General features: G+C 46.6%; 1 protein-coding gene across 1 annotated transcript; it reads left to right on the top strand.

The window, feature by feature from the left end:
- The first annotated feature begins 7944 nt into the window (after positions 1-7944).
- OPN1MW3 (opsin 1, medium wave sensitive 3) lies at positions 7945-18158 on the top strand. Its single transcript, XM_038748600.1, has 6 exons — positions 7945-8056; positions 9094-9390; positions 12052-12220; positions 14482-14647; positions 15006-15245; positions 18048-18158. Exons 1-6 carry the CDS (start codon positions 7945-7947, stop codon positions 18156-18158), a joined length of 1095 nt encoding a protein of 364 aa, XP_038604528.1.
- Positions 18159-19076: the final 918 nt, after the last annotated feature.

Raw genomic sequence — 19076 nt, forward strand, 5'->3', positions numbered from 1 at the left:
CGGGCAGGGAACATGTCTGCTAATTCTGTTGTACTATACTCTCCTGATTGCTTAGTACAGTGCTCTGCACGTACTAAGCGCTCAAAAAATACCATTGAGCGATCAAGTGATTGATTGATTTGAAGAGGCCCACCCAATGAGCCAGATTTCTTGCAAATGGCCGTTGCTGATCTTTTCGGCACTGATCTTTAACCAGTGACACCAGTGTCACCAGTTGTCCTTACTGGCACAGGAGGCAGAACTTGGGCAAGACGCTAGAGCTTATGATTTACTAGGAGAAGCCAAGGGTTCTTTGTTTGTTAAGTTTGACAATTCAGTCACTGAAAGATTACTTCCTGATTAGGTTTTCTATGTAAATGTTGCTTTAGCTCAGTAAATACTATAGACTGACTGATTTAGTTCTCCATTCTGGAGAATTTACTTTTAATCCCTTCCCACCAAAAGGCTTTCAGAGAGGTACAGATCAGTGGTCAAAAACCAACTAGTTGCGCGCAGGCATCGTTTCTATCAACTCTGTTGGACTGTACTCTTCCAAGTGCTTAGTACAGTGCTCTGCGCAAGAAAGCACTCAATAAATATCACTGATTGATCTGAGTGGTGTCATCTAAAACCAGGACTGAATTGCACTGCTCTTCCCTACTTATTATTATTATTATTCATTCATGCAATTGTATTTATTGAGCGCTTACTGTGTGCAGAGCACTGTACTAAGCGCTTGGGAAGTACATGTTGGCAACATATAGATTATTACCAGGAATGAGGTCAGGCTAGGGTTTGAGAACATCTGGGTGTGGACCTGGACAGTGCCAGATTTCCCCACTTCCTCGGGGGAGTCACAATTCCTAGTGAGTGGCCAGGAATTCTCTTTGTTTGCTTCTTTGATGCCCTTGGGAGAAGAGGCTGTGGAAACTTTGGAGGATGGGGAAAAGAATTGGCTTGGAAGGCGAAGGGAGAGGAGAGGCTATTGTTTTTGTTTTTAAACTGGCTCCTTTTCAACTTTGGCTGGGGCCAACTTGGATTCAACCAAGTCCAGGGCAGAGAAAGGGCCTGGATGAAGATTAGGGTCAGGGATTTTCTCCCAGATTTGTTGTATTGTACTTTCCCAAGAGTTTAATACAGTACTCTGGACACAGTAAGTGCTCAATAAATACCACCGATTGATTGACTGAGAACTCAGAAAAAACTCCTTCCCCAGTCACACAGAGCATGTTCAGTTGCCAGATTTCACCTGGTTCACCCTCTATTTGGCCCTAGATTTTGGGAAGAAAATGAATTTCAGTCTCCAAATGAAGTAATCTTTCCTTTCCAGGCAAGAAGATGGAGTTTGCACTTACTAGTCCCACATCCACTCTGGAAGTAATAGTAACTGTGGTATTAATTAAGTGTTTACTATCTACCAAGCACTGTACTAAGCACTTAACAAATACCACAAAAAAGTTTCTGGAGGAAGTACCACTGAGGTGGACAGGCCCAGTAGGGATAATAATAATAATAATAATAATGGTATTTGTTAAGCACTTACTATGTGCAAAGCACTCTTCTAAGAGCTGGGGAGGATACAAGGTGATCAGATTGTCCCACGTGGGGCTCACAGTCTTCATCCCCATTTTACAGATGAGGTAACTGAGGTACAGAGAAGTGAAGTGACTTGCCCAAAGTCACACAGCTGACAAGTGGTGGAGATGGGATTTGAATCCATGACCTCTGGCTCCCAAGCCCATGCTCTTTCCATTGAGCCATGCTGCTTCACCAGATTATTATCCACTAGGATAATAATACTAGTAATAACATTAATAGTAATAATGATAATAGTGGTAGCTCTTAAGTGCTTACTATGTGCCAGGCACTGTACTAAGCAGTGGGGTAGACACATGATAATCAGGTCCCAAATGGACTGCCACTGTGTTCGTCTGTGAACCGAGAGGTTGGTGGTTCAAGCCACCAGGAACGACTTTTTTGCTTCAGAACTTGGAACAGTACTTGGCACATAGTAAGCGCTTAACAAGTACCATTATTATTTACTAATTATTAGGAGGGAAAACAGGCATTGAATCCCCATTTTGCAGGTGAGAGAACCGAGGTACAGAGAAGCTAAGTGACTTGTCCAAGGTCACGCAGCAGGAGTAGTAGGAGGAGGACGAAGAGAATGAGGAGAACAAGGATGAAGAGGATGAGGAAAATGAAGATGTGACTTGTCCAAGGTCACACAGCAGGAGTACTAGGAGGAGGACGAAGAGAATGAGAACAAGGATGAAGAGGATGAGGAAAATGAAGAGGACTACAACTTGGCAGTGCTGCCCTACCCTGATGGCATTGAATTTGTTTCCAAAACTGCAAGTTTCAAATACCCCGTCTCTCACACATGCACTCAAATACACACGCGTTCCTCTCTGTAGCAAATTTCTATTCTGTGTTTCTGATCTGACTTACACCAATACAGGTCATGGTCCCCCACTGTCCCTAATCATCAATTAATATTCCATTTGCCAATATACCTTTTCTATTTATACTGGATGAGAGGACAGCTCAGCTGGGTAGCTCCTCAACTTGTCTCTGGCTCAATCTTCTCCACTCCTACGACTCCAACACCATTCTACGCGGACTTATGCTTGCTACCCTTTTCTCTGGGTGAAGAGAGCGACCTAAGCTGTCTCATAATAATAATAATGATAATAATGGTATTTGTTAAGCGCTTACTATGCGCCAGGCACTCTTCTAAGCCTGTGAGTCATCACAGGCTAGAGATGTCTGTCTTGGACTCAGTGTTGTGGATGTGGAGCCTTTTAAAGTAAAAGTAATAATAATAATTAATACTAATTAAGGTATTTGTTAAGGGCTTACTATGTGCCAAGCACTGTTTTAAGCTCTAGGATAGATACAAGATAATAATAATAATGGTATTTGTAAAACACTTACTATGTGCAAAGCACTGTTCTAAGCACTGGGGGGATACAAGATTATCAGGTTGTCCTACGTGGGGCTCACAGTCTTATTCCCCATTTTACAGATGAGGTAACCGAAGCACAGAGAAGTTAAGTGACTTGCCCAAAGTCACACAGTGGATAAGTGGGAGGAGCCGGGATTCGAACCTCTGATTCCCAAGCCTGGGCTCTTTCCACTAAGCCACGCTACTTCTCTACATCTTTGGCCTAGTGGATAGAGCACGAGCCTGGGAGTAAGAAGGTCCTGGGTTCTAATCCCAGCTCTGCCACTTGTCTGCTGCGTGACCTTGGTCAAGTCACTTAACCTCTCTGTGCTTTTGTTACCATATCTGTAAAGTGGGGATTAAGATTAGGAGCTCCATGCGGGATAGGGACTGTGTCCAACCTGATTATCTGGCTCTAAGTGCTTATCAGATACAATTATTATTATTACTTATAGAAAAAATGCCACAAGTACAGTCTATCCTGGCCTGTGTGTTAGGTCAGTAGATTGTAAGCTCCTTCATTCATTCAATCATATTTACTGAGCGCTTACTGTGTGCAGAGTACTGTATTAAGCGCTTGGGAAGTACAAGTCGGAAGTTGGGTGATGGCAGCCACAGAAGGGCCTGGGTAATAATAATAATGGCATTTATTAAATGCTTATTATGTGCAAAGCACTGTTCTAAGCGCTGGGGAAGTTACAAGGTGATCAGATTGTCCCACAGGGGGCTCACAGTCTTCATCCCCATTTTACAGATGAGGTAAATGAGGCATGGAGAAGTTAAATGACTTGCCCAAAGTCACACTACTGGCAATTGGCAGAGCCGGGATTTGAACCCATGACCTCTGACTCCAAAGCCCGGGCTCTTTCCACTGAGCCACGCTGACTTGCCTGACTTGCACTACTTGGGTAGTGGCCCTGAGGGGCAAGAAGGCTGAACCACAGGTCTATTTTAGGAGGAAGGCACCTGGGGTAAATGACCATTCATTCATTCATTCATGCAATCATATTTATTGAACACTTACTGTGTGCCGAGCACTGTACTAAGCGCTTGGGAAGTACAAGTTGGTAACATATAGAGACGGTCCCTACCCAATAGCGGGTTCACAGTCTAGAAGGGACCAATAACTCTGATCTGCCTCAGGAAATCCTGGGTCCCCTGAGCAGCTTAAGGGGTTAGAGACCGCTCGTGGGTGGGAAATGGAAGTATGAGGTACATCTCCTCCAAGAAGCCTTCCCTGACTAAGCCCTCATTTCCTCCTCTCCCATTCCCTTCTGCGTCACCCTTGCACTTAGATTTGCTCCCTTTTTCCACCCCTCCCTCAGCCCCATATTACTTAATAATGATAATGGCATTTATTAAGCGCTTCCTATGTACAAAACACTGTTCTAAGCGCTGGGGGGGATACAAGGTGATCAGGTTGTCCCACGTGGGGCTCACAGTCTTCATCCTCATTTTACAGATGAGGGAATGAGGCACAGAGAAGTTAAGTGACTTGCCCAAAGTCACACAGCTGACAAGTGGCGGAGCCGGAATTTGAACCCATGACCTCTGACTCCAAAGCCCGGGCTCTTTTCCATTGAGCCACGCTGCTTCTCTAATCGTATTACTTACGTCCATATCCATAATTTATTCATTTATATTCATATTCATTCATTGAATGGTATTTATCGAGCACTTACTGTGTGCAGAGCACTGTACTAAGCACTTGGGAAGTACAAGTTGGCAACATATAGAGACAGTCCCTACCCAACAATGGGCTCACAGTCTAGAAGACTTTATGTGACTTTGGGCAAGTCACTTAACTTCTCTGTGCCTCAGTTGCCTCATCTGTAAAATGGGGATGAAGACTGTGAGCCCCCCATGGGACAACCTGATCACCTTGTAACCTCCCCAGTGCTTAGAACAGTGCTTTGCACATAGTAAGTGCTTAACAAATACCATCGTTATTATTATTATTCATATCTGTCTCCCCACCGTAGACTACACGTTCTCTGTGGGCAGGGTGACTGATGAGGTAACTGAGACACAGAGAAATTAATTCATTTATTTAATCATATTTATTAAGTGCTTACTATGTGCAGAGCACTGTACTAAGTGCTTGGAAAGTACAATTCAGCAACAAATAGAGATAATCCCTGCCCAACAACGGGCTCACACTCTAGAAGGGGGAAGGCAGATATCAAAACAAGTAAACAGGCATGTTAAGTTAAAACAAGTTAAGTGACTTGCCCAAAGTCACACAGCTGATAAGCGGCAGAGCCGGGATTAGAACCCATGACCTCTGACTCCCAAGCTCGTGCTCTTTCTACTAAGCCACGCTGCTTCTCAAGCTTCTAACTTTTCAGATCACATACATTCATTCAATACTTATTGAGCGCTTACTCTGTGCAGATCACTGTACTAAGCACTTGGGAAAGTACAAAATATGAAACATCAGCCACTCGTAGCCCTCACATATTTATTTTTACTCTCCCTCAGCACTCCTGTAAATATGTAAAGGCCCCAGCCTGGTCCCAACCTGGAACTTCCCAGGAGGCCTTCCCAGACTGAGCCCCCTCCTTCCTCTCCCTCTCCTCCCCCTCCCCATCCCCTCCGCCTTACCTTCTTCCCTTCCCCACAGCACCTGTATATATGTATATATGTTCGTACATATTTATTACTCTATTTATTTATTTATTTATTCCCAGGAGGCCTTCCCAGACTGAGCCCCTTCCTTCTTCTCCCCCTCGTCCCCCTCTCCATGCCCCTCATCTTACCTTCTTCCCTTCCCCATGGCACCTGTATATATATGTTTGTACATGTTTATTACTCTATTTATTTATTTATTTTACTTGTACGTATCTATTCTATTTATTTTATTTGGTTAGTATGTTTGGTTTTGTTCTCTGTCTCCCCCTTTTAGACTGTGAGCCCACTGTTGGGTAGGGACTATTTCAATATGTTGCCAACTTGTACTTCCCAAGAGCTTAGTCCAGTGCTCTGCACACAGTAAGCGCTCAATAAATATGATTGATTGATTGATTGATGTATATATGTTTGTACATATTTATTACTCTATTTTACTTGTACATATTTATTCTATTTATTTTATTTTGTTAATATGTTTTGTTTCGTTGTCTGTCTCCCCCTTCTAGACTGAGAGCCCGCTGTTGGGTAGGGACCGTCTCTATGTGTTGCCCACTTGTACTTCCCAAGCACTTAGTACAGTGCTCTGCACACAGTAAGCGCTCAATAAATATGAATGAATGAATGAATGAATGAACTTCTGCCTGTGCAGAGCCTCTGGGAGACCTTCCCTAATGAACCCCCATACTTTTCCAGGTATGCCATCCCATTAGCCATCTCTCATGGATTTATCCACTGTTTATTTATTTTACTATTTATCCACCTGTGCCTTTTTGTGGCTCTCCTCCACTCTCAATTACGAATTATCCATCAGTTTGTGACTATCATCTTCCCCTGCTAAATTGTAAGCGTCTTGAAGCTTACAGTCCTATAGACTGTAAACTCTCTGTGGGCAGGGAATGTGTCTGTTTATTGTTATATTGTACTCTTCCAAGTGCTCAGTACAGTGCTCTGCACACAGTAAGAGCTCAGTAAATATGATTGACTGACTGACTGAAGGCAGGATTGTATCTTTCCTTCTGTAGGTGCTGAATAGATACTTTAAATAGTGTTAATTCTGCTACTGACACAGCATGAATTTTCCAAGAGAAGACTCCTCTTCAAAATGGCCTGTCTTGTGCAGATCAGAGGACAAGGGTAATATTTTCATGCCTGTGGGTGCCCTCAGAAGAAACCCCGTAATTGTGGTATTGTGGCATTTGTTAAGCGCTCGCTATGTGCCAGGCACTGTACTAAGTGCTGGGGTGGATACAAGCTAGTCAAGTTGGACACAGTTCCTGTCCCATGTGGGGCTCACAGTCTCAAACCCCATTTTACTGACAAGGTAACTGAGGAAGAGAGAAGTGAAGTGGTTTGCTCAAGGTCAAACGGCGGACAAGTGGAGGAGCCAGGATTAGAACCCATGACCTTCGGGCTCCCAGGCCCAAGCACTATCCACTATGCCATGCTGCTTCTCCAACCCCAAGGCAGAGCCGGCACTGTATGGGGAAAGAGCTGGCCAGGGAAGCGGGGAAGACTCTCTGGCCCATGGGGGATAAGCAGTTGTGGAGAAGGTGGACAGAGATGGCGGAGAGTGTATGAGAGCTGCAGGGAGACCCTAGGGGTGTTCATGGTGTAGCTGGAGATCTGTGGTTTGGGGACCAGTCCTTGGATCCCATGAGCCTGGACATATTATTAACAAGACCTGACATGGGGATTGGATTGCCACAGTGATGGCTGTCCCAGAATCTCTTGGGGATCTGGAAATGAGCAGGATGGACCCCTAAAACCCCCTCAGTCCCTGAGCTGACAGGAACCAAATACTGCTCATCCCCTCCCAGACTGAGGACGACGGGAGTGGCAGATTTGGGGCTCGGAAAGCAGCCCCAATCGGAAAAACTGGGCCGATGATTGTGCTCTAATTAACTAAAGAAGGAAATGGCAGGAAACCGAGAAGATGAGAACAAGGTTGTAGATTTCCCAGGCTTTTCCTAGAGCCCTGGGTTCATTCTCTCTCTCTCTCTCTGCAGCCTTCTTTCCCTAATCACTTCCGAGGGCCAACGACTCAATCACCTGGAGTGTCCAGTAAAGTCACTCTGAGCAGCTGCCATTGACTTATGGTTCTCCTTGGGAGCTCCAAGGAGAGGGGGAGGAGAGACCTAAGCCCCTGTCCCAATTAAGAGATAAAAAGTTTAAGGGTTTTTGAGCTCATGGTGAATTCCGGGGCTAATCCAGTAAGGCCGGTATAAAACCACGCTGCGTCTTGGACCCCAACAGATACCAGTAGTGAGTAGGCGCGCAGGCGAGGGAGGCCCCCCCAGCGATAAGGGAGCGGGAGGCGGCGTACGAGAGCCCAGAGAAGGGGAAAAGGAGGCGGCAAAGGGGGTCTGCGGGTGGACCCCCGCAGGGTCATGACGCAAGTGGGGAACTCTGGGGTGCATGCAGCCCGACGGTGGATTGAGGATGAGGAAGATACCACCAGGACTAGCATCTTTGTGTACACCAACAGCAACAACACGAGGGGTGAGTCCGTGCGGGCCGGGGAGCCTGTCGGCCGTGACTCGGCTCTGTCACTTGTCAGCTGTGCGACCTTGGGCAAGTCACTTTACTCCTCTGTGCCTCAGTTACCTCATTTGTAAATGGGGAACGAGACTGTGAGCCCCATGTGGGACAGGAGCTGTGTCCAATCTGATTCGCTCATATCCACTTCAACGCCTGGCACATAGTAAGCGCTTAACAAATACCATCATGATTATGATTATTGGCCGGACCCCGGAGGAGGAGTCGGGCAACGACAAGGAGGGCACCGCGCTCCATCAATCACTCGTATTTACTGTGCCCTTACGGGCACACCTCTCACACCCCATCTGTAACTAGCCCCTTCTCCCCCTTCCCTTAGGGAACTCTTCCAGTCAAGTCAGTTTACCCACTTCTCCATCTTGTATCTGGTACATCAAGACAGAAGAAAGAAGGAGAAGGAGTTGGAAAGGAGTGGGGCGGGGGGAGGGAGATTGAAAGAGAGAAAGAGCAAGCGAGAGAGAAAAAGAGACGAAGAGAGAGAGAGAGAATGAAGAAGAAAGGCAAGGTGAGGAAAGTAAAGAAGCGATATATATACATTAGGACAGAAAGTAGTGGGCAGTGAAAGGAGCTCAGAGAAACAGCATCTTTCTCAGGGAGACCCATTGAGAAGCAGCGTGGCTCCGTGGAAGGAGCACGGGCTTGGAAGTCAGAGGTCATGGGTTCTAATCCCGGCTCTGCCATTTGTCAGCTGTATGACTTTGGGCAAGTCACTTAACTTCTCTGGGCCTCAGTTATCTCATCTGCAAAATGGGGATTAAGAGTGTGAGCCCCACGTGGGACACCCTGATCACCTTGTATCTACCCCAGCGCTTAGAAGAGTGCTTGGCATATAGTAAGTGCTTAACAAACGCCATCATCATTATTATTATTATCAGCATGGGAGGGGAAGAGGGTGAAGCCTCCTGTAGAGCCTGGGGTTCCCCTCCTGCTGACCTTTTCGCTTTCTGCTCTCCACTCTCCTTCTTGCCTTTCCCTTGTAGGCCCCTTTGAAGGCCCCAACTACCACATTGCCCCTCGCTGGGTCTACAACGTCACCAGCCTCTGGATGATCTTCGTTGTCATTGCATCCATCTTCACCAACGGGCTCGTGCTGGTGGCCACCATGAAGTTCAAGAAGCTGCGACACCCCTTGAACTGGATCCTGGTGAACCTGGCCATTGCCGACCTGGGGGAGACCCTCATCGCCAGCACCATCAGCGTCATCAACCAGATTTTCGGCTACTTCATCCTGGGCCACCCCATGTGTGTATTGGAAGGTTACACGGTGTCACTCTGCGGTAAGCAAGATTTCAGTGGAAAAAGTTAGGAAGGGCCCATTCACCCCGACTCCCACCTTTCCTTTCCCACTCAAGAGACCCAACTCACCAACGCAGGCCCATGTGGGCCTCCATTCCTGTACTTTGACTTTCTGTATTCCTGCATTGCTGGAGGGATTGAGGAGCATAAATGGGCTCTGGGACTGAGGGTCCTGAGGGAAGCTATTTGAAACCACAGCAGCACAGCAACCAGAAGTCCTTTCCTGCTGGTGGATCCCCAAGCAATGGCCCCCTCTGCCCTGAGAAACATCCCATTTTACCTTCCAGCTTGATTTGTCTTCTTCACTTGGAGGAAGACTCTCAAGGAATGGATGGGGAAGGTTCTCTGGGAAGGGACTGACTGGAGCTGACTTTGAAGTCCCCAAGGAAGAAAGGATTCCCAGCTCAGTTTACATAACCAAAGGACCCACCTAGGCCAGCTCCAGCTTATCTGGTACAAGTAGTCATTTGTCCTATTTTAAAAACCTGAAAACTGAGAAAGGACATAATTGAAGGTAAAATCAAGGGTAGGGATTGGTTTTTCACCAAATCCCACTTCAGAATTAGGAGGAACCAGGGAAGCTTGAGGGTGATAGGTTTAAGGTAAATTAAAGGAAACTCTTAATGACCCATAAGGGGTAGGAAATACACGGTGCTCTTTACCCCAGGAAGTTGGGAAGGCAGAAAAAGCCACAGTTTTACAAAGGGGTTTGATGAAATCATGGGGGAGAGGTCCAAAATGGGTTTAAGTTGGAGGAAGAGTTAAAGATATTAGGGGAAAAAGTTAAATGAGTTGAGAGGCTCGAAGATTTAGAAGGATTCCTAGACAGTGATATTAGAAATTATTAGAGAGGAAAGTTAGAGATATAAGAACAATCATGAGGTTGTTATTAGCTTTCAGATACCAGGTGGAATATTGGGGTGGAACCAATCTATGTTCTAAGCCAGGATAGCACTGCTTTAGTCTCACGTGAAGGAGCATGGCTTAGTGGAAAGAGCATGTGCTTTGGAGTCAGAGGTCATGGGTTCAAATCCCATCGCCGCCAGTTGTCAGCTGTGTGACTTTGGGCAAGTCACTTCACTTCTCTGGGCCTCAGTTACCTCATCTGGAAAATGAGGATTGACTGTGAGCCCCCGTGGGACAACCTGTTCACCTTGTAACTCCTCAGTGATTAGAACAGTGCTTTGCACATAGTAAGCACTTAATAAATGCCATCATTATTATCAGTATGTGATATGCTTATCCCAAGAGGCGGAAATGCATTGTTTCCCTCATGCTATCCTTACAGTCAGGAAGTTAATCCTCAATATTCCCTGCTGTATTTTCAGCCTGTCCTCCAGGTTTCATCTTTGGCTGAGGTGGAGAACAACGGGTCACCATTGCCCTTGTAACAAACAGCTCACACCCACCCAGGACCCTGAGGTGACGATGATGACAGAATCCCATGTCGGGAGAGAAGACTGAGAACTTTCACAGAGGAATTGATTTTAGTAATAATAATAATAATAATGGCATTTATTAAGTGCTTACTATGTGCAAAGCACTGTTCTAAGCACTGAGACTAGGCTGGGGTTTCAGGTGTGGATAGAGCACAGACCTGGGAGCCAAAGGACCTGGGTTCTAATTCCAGTTCTGCCACTTGTCTGCTTTGTGGCCTTAGGCAAGTCACTTCACTTCTCTATGCCTCAGTTTCCTCATCTGTAAAATGGGGATAAAAACTTTGAGTCCCATGCGGGACAGGGAATGGCTAACCTAACTTGAACCTACCTCAGGGCTTAATACAGTGCCTGGCACTTAGTAAGAGCTTAACAAATACCATTTTTTAAAAAAGCCTGAAATAGTGTAGGGGAATGGCGGGGGAAGGTGATAGATAAGATAAGCCTTCCCATTCCCCTGTTTCTCCAATGGAAATGTCACACAAACTATCCCACTTCCTTTTCCTTCTCACTGAAAAGGGGGCTTACAGGTCAATCAATCGTATTTATTGAGTGCTTACTGTGTGCAGAGCACTGTACTAAGCGCTTGGGAAGTACAAGTTGGCAACAGGTGTGAGGGACTGCCTGGGCAGGGGACTCCACAGGGCCTGAAGGAGAGAAAGCAGAGACTACCAGGGGGAAAAACAAGAGGGAAACTAAAAGAGAGAGAAGTGGAGCCCCGAGGGAAAGTGGGAGTTGGAGGAGAGAGAGAAAACCAGAATTTCAGGAGACAGAGAAGAGGGAAACGTGCTTGAAAGAAACATAAAAATGAGTTTCCTCTCTTGTTCAGATGCTCTTTGGAAATGGAAACACCTTTGAGAATTTAGCTTGTCTCAAGCTATGGTGGAGGGGTGAGCAGTCTCTTCAATCAGTTATATTTACTGAGCGCTTACTGTGTGTAGAGCACTGAACTAAGAGTTTGGGAGAGTACAATATACCAATATAACAGACATATTCCCTGCCCACAATGAGCTATCTCTTCCATGAGTTCCCTAAGGACATCTGTCAGGACCCTTAAATTGAGAGCTCCCTGGAGGCAGGGAGAGGGTCAAGATCTCTTCAGCCCTCAGGGCTTTGGGTTCTGGCTTATGGGGAGATAGTGACTCTAGTCAGCATCTCCTTCCTCTGTCCCTGTTGACCCTACCCTTTATCTCATCCATCTTCCAGGTATCACAGGTCTCTGGTCACTGTCCATCATATCCTGGGAGAGATGGATTGTGGTATGCAAGCCTTTTGGCAATGTGAAATTTGATGCCAAACTGGCCATGGTCGGCATTGTGTTCTCCTGGGTCTGGTCTGCTGTCTGGACTGCCCCTCCCATCTTTGGTTGGAGCAGGTAAGTGTCCGAGGGCTAGAGGAGAAGACTTTTTTATGGCATTTGTTAAATGTCTCCTATTAGTCAAACACTGTTTCTAAAGGCTGGGATAGATACAAGTCAATCAGACCCGGCACAGTCCCTGTCCCACATGGGGCTCACCGTTTAAGTAGGAGAGAAGCATTTAATCCACATTTTATAGTTGAGGAAACTGAGGAACAGAGAAGTGAAGTGACTTGCCCAAGGTCACACAGCAGACACGTGGCGGAGCTAGGATTAGAACCCACATCCTCTGACTCCGAGGCCTGTGCTCTTTCCACTAGGTCTCGATTTCTTCCCAGAGATCACCCGGAGCCCCTTGTCCTGGCCATGAATCAAAGTCTACAACCTCCAAGTGGCTTCAGCAGTTGTTTCCTCCATGAGAGAGCTGAGGGAAAGGAGTCGGCCTCTCTGGAGAGAAGACTAATAATGATAATAATAATAATTAGGGTATTTGTCAAGAGCTTACCATGTGCTAAGTACTGGGGGTAGATACGAGATAATCATACCTGGCATAGATTCACATTCTAAGAAAGAGGGAGCACAGGTATTGTATTCCCATTTTGCAGATGAGGGAAATGAGGCCAGAGAAGTGACTTGCCTAAGGTCTCACAGCAGACAAGTGGCAGACTGGTTTTAGAACTCAGGTCCTTGGACTCCTAGGCCTGGGCTCTATCTACTAGGCCACATTATTTCCCTAGTAAGAAGAAGTAAGAGGAGCTGGAGATGAAGCTAGGAGGAGCTTTGTTTCTGCCATACAAAGTACAGCTGTACTTGGGTTTTAAGGTAAGGCAGTGGATAATGAGACTGTAACTGTGAATGTTACTGAGAAAATCTCTTGGTCCCTTGCACTCTCTCACGCCCATGCTGCGAGACAACAGAGCCAGATTACAGTCATGAACTAGAGCATCTCTGAAAAAAGCACTTAGTACAGTGTTCTGCCCATAGTAAGCGCTCAATAAATACCACTGATTGACGGATTAGTTGATTGAGACATTCCCCAGTAGACACCATAGTACCTTAACCTTTTCTGTAAACTGTTAGGTGACACTCACCATGACTTAGTTAAGGTTGGGGGGCGGGGCTTTTTTCTACTTTTTTGCAAAAATCGGAAACGAAGAAACAAAAGCAAGAACGACAGACACACTCACAGTCTATCTTATCCACAGTTTGCAGGTGAGGAAACTGAGGCCTAAAGAGGTTAACTGACTCACCCAAGGTCACGCTACAGACCAGTGGTAGAGCTGGGTCTCGAACCTAGCTCTCCTGACTCCCAGCCAAGCTGACCCGGATTCTTTAAAAAAAAAAAAATCTGTTAAGCACGTACTATGTACCAGGCACTGTACTAAGCAATGGGATAGATACAAGCCAATCAAGTTGGACACAGTCCGTGTCCCACATGGGGCTCCTCACAATCCCGATCCCCCTTTTACAAGATGAAGGAACTGAGGCACAGAGAAGTGAAGTGAGTTGCCCAAGGCCATCCAGCAGACAAGCAGAAGAGTCGGGAGTAGAAGCCAGGTCCTTGATTCCCAGGCCTGTGATCCATCCATTAGGCCACTTATCTTTCCCTTGTGCTTGTCCTTCTCCATCTGTAAGCCCCTGTTCCACATTGCGCCTTAGGACTGAGTTCAGTGCTTTGCATTCGTCAGGCGTTTACATATGGTCACGACTCCAGATCAGTTGGCTTGGGACTGGGCTGACAGGCCACTTGGTCACCAATGAGTTATGTCAACCATCCAAGTGAGAAATATGCCATCTCAGGGTGCTCTGCACATAGTAAGCGCTTAATAAATGCCATCATTATTATCCTTTTGGAGGGATAAGCCTCCTTTTCCCACTTTTCAAGCAATCGGTAGGATTTACTGACCGTATACTCAGTGCATTCAGCACTTGAGAGAAAGCAATAGAGTTAGGAGACATGATCCCTGCCTTCCAACCCAGTGGGTATCCCTTTCCATCCCAAACACCCGCAGTATGAATAGCCCAAGCAAGCCTGAGCCCAGCGTCGACCAGGAATAGTTTTGTCCAGCCTCCCTGAGCGGGAATGAGATGGCGCTGCAAGAGGAGGGATTTAAGTCCTGGAATCTCCTTCTCCGAAATGGGCGACGGCTAGCTTCCGGGGATGACGTGAATACCGAGAAAGCAACGGTGAATTATTGTCCACGAAGGAGACGAAGACCTAAGAGAGATATCTGCTTAGTTCCAGTCTCCGTTCCTATTTACCTTTCCTCTCCTTCCAGGTACTGGCCTCATGGCCTGAAGACGTCTTGTGGTCCCGATGTGTTCACCGGCAGCTCGGACCCTGGGGTGCAGTCCTACATGATTGTCCTCATGTGTACATGCTGCATCCTTCCCTTGAGCATTATTGTCCTCTGCTACCTCCAAGTGTGGATGGCCATCCGAGCGGTGAGCCTCCCCGGAGGAAACTTCCCCTGAGAACCTTTTCCCTTGTTCTCTCCGCTTTTCTCTACTTTTTGGTCGCTCTCCAAACATTTGACTGTTATTAACTCCCCTCCCATTGCATCTTCTCTGTTTCAGGCTAAATGAACCCCATTCCCTTCACCTTGCCTAATCGGCTCTACTCCTCCTGCCCCAAATGATCTACGCCTCGGGTTATGAGGACCCTGTGGTAGCGCTCCAGACTAGGCCTCGGTAGTGTTGAATAGAGTGGCCCATTGCCCAGGGTTTGGGAGGCAGAGACCACTCCAAGGGAGGCCTTGGAGAACAAGATCTCCAAGATTCGCCCTCTGCCTTCCTCCTCCAGGTAGCCAAGCAGCAGAAGGAGTCCGAGTCCACCCAGAAGGCCGAGAAGGAAGTGTCCCGCATGGTGGTGGTCATGATCTTGGCATACTGTTTCTGCTGGGGACCCTACACCATCTTTGCCTGCTTTGCAGCGGCCCACCCTGGCTATGCCTTCCATCCCTTGGCGGCGGCCCTGCCTGCTTACTTTGCCAAGAGCGCCACTATCTACAACCCGATTATCTATGTCTTCATGAACAGGCAGGTGAGTGGAGTCCCCGCGGGAGGCCTGAAGAGCTACTCTTCATTCATTCATTCATTCAATTGTATTTATTGAGCGCTTACTGTGTGCAGAACACTGTACTAAGCACTTGGGAAGTGCAAGTTGGCAACATACAGAGACAGTCCCTACCCAACAGCGGGCTCACAGCCTAGAAGGGGGAGACGGACAACAAAACAAAACATATTAACAAAATAAAATAAATAGAATAAATATGTACAAGTAAAATAGAGTAATAAATACATACAAACATATTTACATATATACAGGTGCTGTGGGGAGGGGAAGGAGTTAAGGCGGGGGGAGGGGGAGGAAGGGGGCTCAGTGTGGGACGGCCTCCTGGAGGAGGTGAGCTCTCAGTAGGGCTTTGAAGGGAGGAAGAGAGCTAGTTTGGCAGAAGTGCGGAGGGAGGGCATTCCATTCATTCATTCAATCATATTTATTGAGCACTTACTGTGTGCAGAGCACTGTACTAAGGTCTTGGGAAGTACAAGTTGGCAACATAGAGAGACGGTCCCTACCCAACAGCAGGCTCACAGTCTAGAAGAGCAGGTTCACAGTCTGGAAGGTGGGCTCACCAGGACAGGGGGAGGACGTGGGCTGGGGGTCAACAGTGGGACAGGAGAGAACAAGGCACAGTGAGGAGGTTAGCATGTCAGAAGCACCTGGTGGGGGTGACCTAAACAAGGGGGTGTCCTAAGCACATGGGTGGGGGGGTGTGCCAGCTCTGCCACTATCATTCATTCATTCAATCATATTTATTGAGCGCTGTGTGCAGAGCACTGTACTAAGCGCTTGGGAAGTACAAGTTGGCAACATATAGAGACGGTCCCTACCCAACAACGGGCTCACAGTCTAGAAGGGGGAGACAGACAACAAAACAAAACATGTGAACGGGTGTCAAGTCATCAGAATAAATAGATGTAAAGCTAGATGCACATCATTAACAAAATAAAATAAATAGAATAGTAAATATGTACAAGTAAAATAGAGTAATAAATCTGTACAAACATATATACAGGTGGTGTGGGGAGAAGAAGGAGGTAGGGTGGGTGCTGTGTGACCTTGGGCAAGTCATTTCACTTCTCTGTGCTTCAGTTACCTGATCTATAAAATAGGGAGTAAGACTATGAGCCCCACATGGGACACGGACTGCATCCAACTTGATTATTTGGTATCTACCCCAGTGCTTAGAACCATGCCTGGCACAGAGGAAGCACTTGACAAATACCATTAGAAAAACAATCAAAACACAAGAGCAGGGAAGAAACCAAAGATTTTTTTTTAATGTATCGGGGTTACTCAGTGACATTAAGGGCCTTAGCTAGAGAAATGAACCACTACCGCTTCCCAGATCTTCACAGGGTTTAGGAAAGAGAAGAGAACTACAGGTGTCGGTACAGTCCCATTTAAAACTATTTGGCTTAGGCAAATGATGATGATGATGGCATTTATTAAGTGCTTACTATGTGCAAAGCACTGTTCTAAGCGCTGGGGAGGTTACAAGGTGATCAGGTTGTCCCACGGGGTGGCTCACAGTCTTCATCCCCATTTTCCAGATGAGGGAACCGAGGCCCAGAGAAGTGAAGTGACTCGCCCAAAGTCACACAGCTAATTGGCAGAGCTGGGATTTGAACCCATGACCTCTGACTCCAAAGCCCGGGCTCTTTCCACTGAGCCAAGCTGCTTCTCTAAATCTACTTCCTCTTTCATTCTTTTACAAGTAACTGGGAGAGAAGGAAAAACAGAAAGCAAACTTGTATGAAATGCTTTGGAAGGCCCTTAACTAACACTCTCTTCCAACCAGATATATTTTAATAGCTGGAGATAACCATTTTAGGCCTGGACCCCTGACTGCCATCATTTCTGGCTAGTCTGACCCAAGGGAAAAAAAATTTGGCTGGGAGTCAGGAGGCCTGGGTTTTAATCCCAGTGCTGCCACTTGGCTGTTGTGTGACCTTGGGCAATTCACTTCACTTCTCAGGGCCTCATCTATAAAATGGGGATTAAGACTGTAAGCCCCATTTGGGACAGGGACCGTGTCCAACCTGATTAACTTGTATCTACTCCAGTGCTTAGAACATGCTTAACAAGTACCATGATTATTAGCTATAAAATGGAGAGAAGACACCTGTTCTTCCTCCCTCTTAGATTGCGAGCCACGTGTGGATCAGGGACTGGGTCTAATCTGATTTTCTTGAATACGACCCAGCGCTTAGCACAGCTTATAAAAATGCCATCATTATTATGATTGAATAACAGGAGTCATTCACAAAAAGGAACATCATTTAAAAGGGGCAGGAGGTTGAATTTAGAGGGATGAAACTAAGTTCTCTTCTAATCTTGTAGGAGACTAGTTAGCAAAAGAAAGATCAACAAGAAGATGGGGATTGAGAGATAAGGGGTCCTAAATTCCTAGAGTAACCCATAGTTAACGAAATTGGGTTTTTATGGCACTTGTTAAGCACTTACTACATGCCAAGCACTGTGCTAAGCACTGGGGTATTCAAACTAATTAGGTTAGACACAGTCCATGTCCCACACGGGACTCACAGGCTTAATCTACACTTTATAAATGAGGTAACCAAGGCCCAGAGAAGTCAAGTGACTTGCCCAAAGTCACACAGAAGACACGTGGCGGAGCTAGGATTAGAACTAAGATCTTTCTGATTCCCAAGTCCGTGCTCTATCCACTAACTCACGCTGCTTCTCTAAGTTTGGACATTAAGTGCTGTATGCCACAATGGTCACTTCCTCTCCACTGGCTAATGATTTCTCTTCTTCTAGTTTCGTAACTGCATTATGCAGCTTTTTGGGAAGAAGGTGGATGATGTTTCAGAACTCTCCAGTACCTCCAGGACAGAGGTCTCTTCGGTCTCCTCTGTATCACCTGCCTAAATGTCACCAGCCCAAGAGAATTGAGAACGCTGTCTCCTGAAGAAACTAAGTCACCTGTCCCCATATAGCCATCTTGGCCTCCGGCCTCTATCACCTTCCTTTCCTCCTCCTTCACCTCCATGGAAACCTAGTTCCAATCCCTGGTCACCTCAAAGGAGCATGGTCCCTCTCCCCAGTTAACCACACTGTAGGACTTCCGAGGCTCCTTTTTGGCCTTCTGTTTTCCAGTCATCTGGGGTCACAGTTCCTTCCTTTAGAGGGGACCGAGGTCCTCAACAACAGAGGAGGAGAATGAAGAAGAGGAGGAGATAGAAGAGAATGAGAAGGAAGTGAAGAAAGAGAAAGAGGAGGAAGTTTTCTGAGAAACTATGTACTGTGTAGCAGGATTAGAAGAGCTTTTGCCTATATCCTTTGCCATTTAGCTGGCCTAGGGTCCTGCACCTTATGTGGCCCTCATGGGGTGGAAGCAAGGTTATATAATGTCCATCGGGGTGTGGCAAGTTGGACCCCGAGAACCTCTTTTGCCCAGGGCACAGCTCAGAAAAAAGCTGCTTGCCCTCCTCCCCAATTTCCCCATCTCAGCCACCTAGTCCTTTTTATGGTGATAAAATGCAGTGAGTGCCAACTGCTTTTGAGCAGAACACAAGCTTTCCCTCTTGGAAGGAGCATTGGGTAGCAGATAGAGCCCCTGACCTCCCAGCTTCACCTCTGCCTCAACAGGGCAACTGGGATTCACTCAGCCCCAAAAGAAAAAAAACACACTCATGGCTTTGGTTTTCTTCCCTTCTTCTTAGCTGAGTCAGTGCTTTGGGTTCTTCTGTTTCCCAGAAATGAAGCAACAGCATTGGAGGGAAAAGAAAGAGGGCCAGGATCCTCCCTAGGTTCCTTATTCACTCTTAGCTTAGGTCAAGTGAGCAA

Source organism: Tachyglossus aculeatus, chromosome 6, assembly GCF_015852505.1.
Source record: "Tachyglossus aculeatus isolate mTacAcu1 chromosome 6, mTacAcu1.pri, whole genome shotgun sequence".
Lineage (NCBI taxonomy): Eukaryota > Metazoa > Chordata > Mammalia > Monotremata > Tachyglossidae > Tachyglossus > Tachyglossus aculeatus.